The sequence below is a fragment of the Hirundo rustica genome, chromosome 4, assembly GCF_015227805.2.
Source record: "Hirundo rustica isolate bHirRus1 chromosome 4, bHirRus1.pri.v3, whole genome shotgun sequence".
Classification (NCBI taxonomy): domain Eukaryota; kingdom Metazoa; phylum Chordata; class Aves; order Passeriformes; family Hirundinidae; genus Hirundo; species Hirundo rustica.
Window position 1 is genome coordinate 74,964,937 of NC_053453.1, and position 6,307 is coordinate 74,971,243.

General features: G+C 41.7%; 1 protein-coding gene across 1 annotated transcript in view; it reads left to right on the forward strand.

The window, feature by feature from the left end:
• DCP1B (decapping mRNA 1B) overlaps positions 1–5,151 on the forward strand; it is a 40,559-nt gene extending 35,408 nt beyond the window's left edge. The window contains exons 8-9 of the mRNA XM_040062229.1: positions 2,338–2,583; positions 4,297–5,151. Coding sequence (XP_039918163.1) covers positions 2,338–2,583; positions 4,297–4,377 — 327 coding nt within the window. The 3' untranslated portion in view covers positions 4,378–5,151. The remainder of the gene's footprint in view (positions 1–2,337; positions 2,584–4,296) is intronic.
• The last annotated feature ends 1,156 nt before the right edge of the window (positions 5,152–6,307 follow it).

Here is a 6,307-nt window from a genome sequence, read left to right on the forward strand (position 1 = left end):
AGGGCAAAGCCTTCTCCATGTGCCTTCCAAACCACAACCATGTGTCTGTCAGGAGGGCGCAGTTTGTCTCGGGTTTTGTTTGTTTGCCTTGGGCAAATGAGAAAAATGCCTTTTGATTTCGAAGGCCGTGCTATCTGGGGCTGGCAGAGCCCGCTGTAGGTTCAGCTGTGTTCTGGGACACTTTATCTCCTCCAGCTGCTCCCAACCTTCCCTTTGCAGGAGGTTTCTGCCCTTGCAGAGCAGTTTTGTATATGCATTCTTGAAATCACATTAGGAAGAATCATCTTGTTTAAGCAAACCCTGCCAATTTTGCTGGAGGTCTATTAAAGAGAAGTTGCTGCAGCAGCATGGATGAGTAGAGCAGAAGCACTGGGATGGGTATCTGGGGGTAGTTGGTGTTCCACAGGCAGGAGAAGATCTGTGCAGAGTCTGAAGCTCCCACTCCACAGAGGGATGTCCCTTTGGACTCACACTGGCTTTCTTCTAAGATGAATGTTGGTTTTCAAGCATAGGCGTGCAAACCTTCAGACAGTTTGTGATACCTCTGCTCAGTCAAAGGCTTGGAACACAGACCTGGTGATTGCTGCTTTGATTACATGCTGTGGGGTTGGAAGAAAGCTGTAGTCAAGAGTTTTGTAGTACTCTGTGTTTGAGAAACAGACACGATGTTTACTTAACTGGGTAAATACTGGGGGGAAAAAAGGAGAGATTTTTGCCTTAGGTGTGTATTGCATGCTTTCTTTCCTGACCCCTAGACTTTCTGCTTCCTTAATTTTTCCATAAAACAGCATGAGATCTCTGTCTTCTTTGTTTCTGCTCTTCCTTGTATCATGGTCTAACATTGTTAAGAAATGTCTTGAGTGGAACAATCATAACCAGAGAGACAAGCTTCAAGCTACAAAATGTGACTGTTCTTTAATGCTACTCGGTGTGGTTTTGCATACCTAGCAGATCAGCCTCGGTTCTATTTTCTTAACCTTAATTTTTCTTCAAAATTGAGATGTAATCCAGGACACAGAGTGAAGTGATTGAGTAGCCTTTCACCTTAATATGGTAGCAATAAATCATGTTCCAGTCCAAAAGGGAAGAGCTTTGGTGAGCTTGTATCAATTCCTTTGTATGGTCTTTAAAAAGACTGGATACTTGAACAGCAAGAAGATGGCTGATTAGGATTAAAATTTATTACTGGAGTTACCTGGAGAGAGACCTGGTGTCTGCCAGCTGAGTGAATTAACTTTCTGTTATATTGTATATTCCATCTGATGGTATTTGCTAGTACTACGTCTGATAGTATTTGCTAATCCTGCATGTTTTACAGTTCCAAGCTTCACTGCAAACTTTGAAGGTGAAAATTACTTGGCAGATGTGGAGGTTGGCGTGGTTAGGATGCTGAGGGCACTGCTGCAGCATCAAGGTTCTCTTTGAGGGCCTTTTGATTTTGTCAGCAGTGTGTTAGTTGTGAGTCTGTTCTGTTTCTGACAGTGCCGTGAGCTCACTATGGATCTTTAGCTAAATCTCTGAATCTGTGGTTTTGTTTTCTCTCTCCTGAAGTAAAATGAGAAGGTAAAATACACACACTATATATATATATATATATATATATTTATAAAGTAATTTGAAAGTCATATTGGAAAATACTTTCTAGTATTAGGTACTGGAGTTAGTCTTTAACAGTGATATTTGCATGTCTCATGTTCTCAAAGATTAAACTTCCTGACTTGCTGTCCCTGTGTGGAAGACTTTACAGATGCATTCTCTAAGTGCTGGGATTTAATAGTACTCTGATTCCTGTAATAAAATCCTCTTGTCCTAAGATCATTTGCCTGTCAGATCACACTTGAATCCATGTCTGCATTCTCAGGTTGGATGGAAGACCTTTTAATCTGGAAGTAGATCCTGGAGGTGGTGTTGAGCTGTGTGGATAATTGAGGGAGAGACAGGAAGATGATTTGCTGATCAGAATTTGTTTTTACTGAGATTCCCAAATGCCTATATACTCTTCTAGAAAGGCTAGTCACTTTTTACTACAATGACTAGGTTAAACATCACACAGACAAACTTACACATTTTACAACGTGTCTTGCTTGCGAAAGATTCAGTCTTCTTCTCCTTAATCCAGTCTTGTAATCTTCCAGGCTCTGTTTGTTCTTGCTTTGTTATCAAGCTGGCTATGCTGATTAAACCCACAGGACCCTGTGTGCCGTGTCCACAGAGCTGGAGTTCCACCCGTTGCAGTCTGTGCCCGCTGCCCCTCAATCTCTGCCCTTCTCACCGCCTCCGTGCCCGCAGAATCGAGCGGACACCTTTGAACTGACGCCTGTGTTTCTGTCTGGCCAGGTCATGTCCCCTCAGCGCGTCCCTGCCACCGCCAGCCCCACGCTGCTGATGTCCCCCATGGTGTTCGCCCAGCCCACGCCTGCACCCAAAGGCGCTGAGAGCGGGCGCCTGGCGGCGCCGAACGCCGAGCCCGCTGCCGGCTCTGCTAGCCTGCTCCTGCCCCTGCCCGCCCCGGAGCCGGCCCTGGCCAGCGCCTCCTCCATCACCAAGATGCAGCTGCAGGAGACGCTTCTGCACCTCATCCAGGTACGGGGCCCGAGATTCGTCCCCCCGCCTCGCCTGGCATCCCGCCGCCTGTTTTGGCACCGGCGCCCCGCGGTTGTTGGACCTGTCTAAAGGGGAAAGGAATAATTAAATGTATGGTGGAAGCTGTTTGTGCCAGGGGGGATGCAGTAGGCTCTCCTTGCACGACTGCATTTTGAGTAATGCTTCTGATTTGGGGTTCAGGCAAGGCGATAAATTTGGTGGAAAAGAGCAAAGATGACTGAAAGCTTTGTGAGGTCAGCCTGTGAGCCAGAGAGACATCTATTATATTTTTAGCTAAGGGTAAATAATGGGTGATTATCCTCGCTGCCAGATATTTCAGAGATGTGTGTAAGCAGTGAGAGGAATTCGGACGGGAGATTAAAATGGCAGGATGTGTGTGAGCAACTCTAAAATATGGCCTAGATAACATGAATGTACGTTTAGCATTTGAACTAGAGAATTACACTGAATAAAATTCCTTTTGCTGCAGTTTTCCAGGTTTAATTGTGACAAAGCATTGACAATGTATGAGATGATTGTTTACTGCTCTGGCATGATGCATAATTATGATTTTTTTTTTCCTTAACTTGCTGTGTGAGTAATATCTGAAGAGTAAAAGTTGAGGAGAGATGAGATAACTAAAGACCTGGCTGCATAGCACAAGGAGCAGAGAAACATATCCAGTTTGTAGGTGAAAACTATGTGCTTGTATGGCTTTGGATAAAATTAAAAGTCATTATTGTAAGCTACTTAAAATGTTATTTAAGTTGTAAATTCCGAAAAGTAATAGGATCTTTAACAAGCTGGAGGGCTTTCTCATTTTTCCTGTATTTTTGTTTTGGGATTTAAAAAAAAAATCACATTATCTTGTTTTTACATACTTTGAGTGTCTGGATGCTGTTAAAACCAGATATGAAGTTAATGGGGAAACTAATCAGGGAAGATTGGGGTTTACCCTCTGTAACTTTGTACTTGTAAAATATATATTTAACCCTGCTATTCTTGGTGGTAGTTAGGATTAACTGAGTTACCTGGAAATTATTCACAGCCAATTTGTTAGCTGTCAGTTTTCCATTCTATAAAACTACAATCTTGGATGCGCCTCATTTTTCCTAAATATTATCTTGATTGTAATTAACCTCATATGTTTATGTGAGCTACTTATAACATTCTTTCTTAATGTGGGCTGACTCATTCTTACAAAAACGTTCTTCAGAAGGAAAAAGTTAAGCGTCAAAGCAGCAGGAGCAGCATCCCTTAGGAGCACTAAGGCTGAAAGAGCTAAACAAGATGCAAGGATGTGCCCAGGTAGGATTTTAGTGTAGGATAACAATCCAGAGTGTTTCATTATTCCTTCAGACACTTGGAGTTATCACTGACCTGACAGAAGATTCAACTTAAGGAAGTCCAGAGATAAATGAGGGCAAAGAAGAGAAACTGCAGGGCTGTAACTTCACTGAGTTGTTATCCAGCAATACTGTACTCAATTTAAAAGCACTGGGAGTTTAGAAAATCTTCTTTCTGTGTGCTCATTGCTGCTTACTGAGGTACAGTCATGGGAAGTGAAACAGCTCTTCGGTGAAGGAAAGGGCTTTGCTACTGTTCTCTTTTTAAAGAAAGATACTTGGAGAGTATCTGCTCCATAAAATGGGATAACCTTCTAATCTCTTTACTCCAGTCATCCTGCTCACGGTTACCTGTTTTGTTTTTCAGAATGATGACAACTTCTTAAACATCATTTATGAAGCATATCTCTTCAGTGTGAGGAAGGCGGCGATGAAGAAGTCTGTGTGAAAGATCAGCTTTTAAATCAATGTCCATGGCTTCCTGAGCTCCAGGAAGGAGAGGATGAAATTTTCAAGTATGATTATGTTTGAAGAAATGAATGGTCTTAGGCATTTTGCATACACTTAGATTTTCCTTGTCGGCAGATACGTGCTGTACTGAGAAAACAAAGTGAGCAGCAACGGATTGTGCCTTTAGCGAGGGGAGCGTCGTGACGCCGAAGAATCAATCACAAAAACATCTTAAATTATTTTCCTTACCCTGGTCCGTGCTTAGAGTCGATTTCCCGGCATAAGGACTCAGTTCTCAGGATCTCGCCCGTCCCTGACCGCGTGGTGGCAATGTTGGATTATTTTTAGGAACATGAAAATCCCGCTGAAACCTTGGAACGGGAGCTTTGGGGAAGACTGATCATTGTGCTTAGCTTGTCTGCAAAGCGATTTAGAAGCAGAAGAAGAAGTGTCGTGACTTCCCTCAAGATTTTTGTAGGAAATTTTTTTTCTATTTTGACAAGAATATTTTTAGCTAGATGTAGAAATGGGATTCTGCAGGTGCTTGAGGAATTGGGGGGTGGGTTTGTGAATGTACTTGCTGTCACAGAGCTCTGGGGTGACACTGGGTTCATGTTTCTGTTATTCCAGGTCCAATCCGTGTCATTATAACCAATGTGAAATTTTGTTAAGGTAAATGCTACCTGGTGTATTACTATATTTTTTTTTAAGTGTGTTCCTGGAGCACAGTGATTTCATTGATCCATTTCTAAAGAAAATAAAAAATGGATAATCCCTGCTATGTGCTGATTTCATTTTATTGCACTGTGGGCTATATATTTACTTTGTGTGACTCTAAAATATTTTTACACTTGGCAGAAGAGACATGAGGTTTTAAATCAACTGGAATAAATGACTGAAGGAAATTTTATCTATATTTTTGTTAACATCTGTTGCTGAAGCGCCAGTTTAGTACAGTTTAGGAAGGCGCGGTTGTTGCTGAGGAGGCATTTCTTCCGTGGGCACGGAGAACCCAAACTGCAATCCATGAATGACTATCCAATCCTCTGTACTGTGAGCACTGATGTAGGCACAACTCAGCAGCCTCATCTGTGAAAGCTCTTCAGTGTCAATTTGGCTGCAGCTTTCAATTAATAAGAGTTGTAATGAGTCAAAAGTAGAGGGAATTTGCTCCCATTTCTTGGGAAAGGCTCTGAATAAATAGGGGGAAAAAAATAAAAGTCAAGAGCTACTTTATTCACATAAGCAAATAACCCCAAGAAACTGCTGGAGTTTCCCTACACTGAGTATCTGGAAGGCAGCAAGTCACACTCTGGTTGCATTTTGTTACTTTCTGATCCTTGCAGATTCAGTGAAAGCAAATGTGTTGAGCAGATAACCAGGAAAAGCAGACTTTAAAGATTGTAATTCTAATCCTGTAGCCCTCATAATTTATGCAGCCTTTATAATTTACGGGATTCTACTGAGTTAATTGGTATTATTTCAGAATGAACTGGTGTGGAAGAACTTGCAATCTACACAAAAGAGTTTGAAACTAAATACATGCATCATGGGTGTCTGTGATGTTGGATTATCTGAGAGTGCAATTTAAAGATGATGGGGACACATTGTTAAGACCTCGTTTGACATGTAGAACTTCTGTAATCGGTGGGTAAAAATAATCCTCAAGCATCTCAAGCTGTCTTGGTCATAGATCTAGTTATGGGGCAAATATTTTATTTACAAAAAGGCAAGTAGAAGTTTTAAAAACATTCTTAAATTTATTACTTGTCAGAGCAATTTACAGAAGTTAAAGGCATGTTTTTTACAACATCTGTTAACTCTTGGTGCTTATGAAAGCTGTAGTATTGGCATTATGCTTGACAAGCTTATCTTAAAGCAGACAAGGACTGAGCTCATTGAGGGTTTCTTTTCACTGGCCTCTCTTG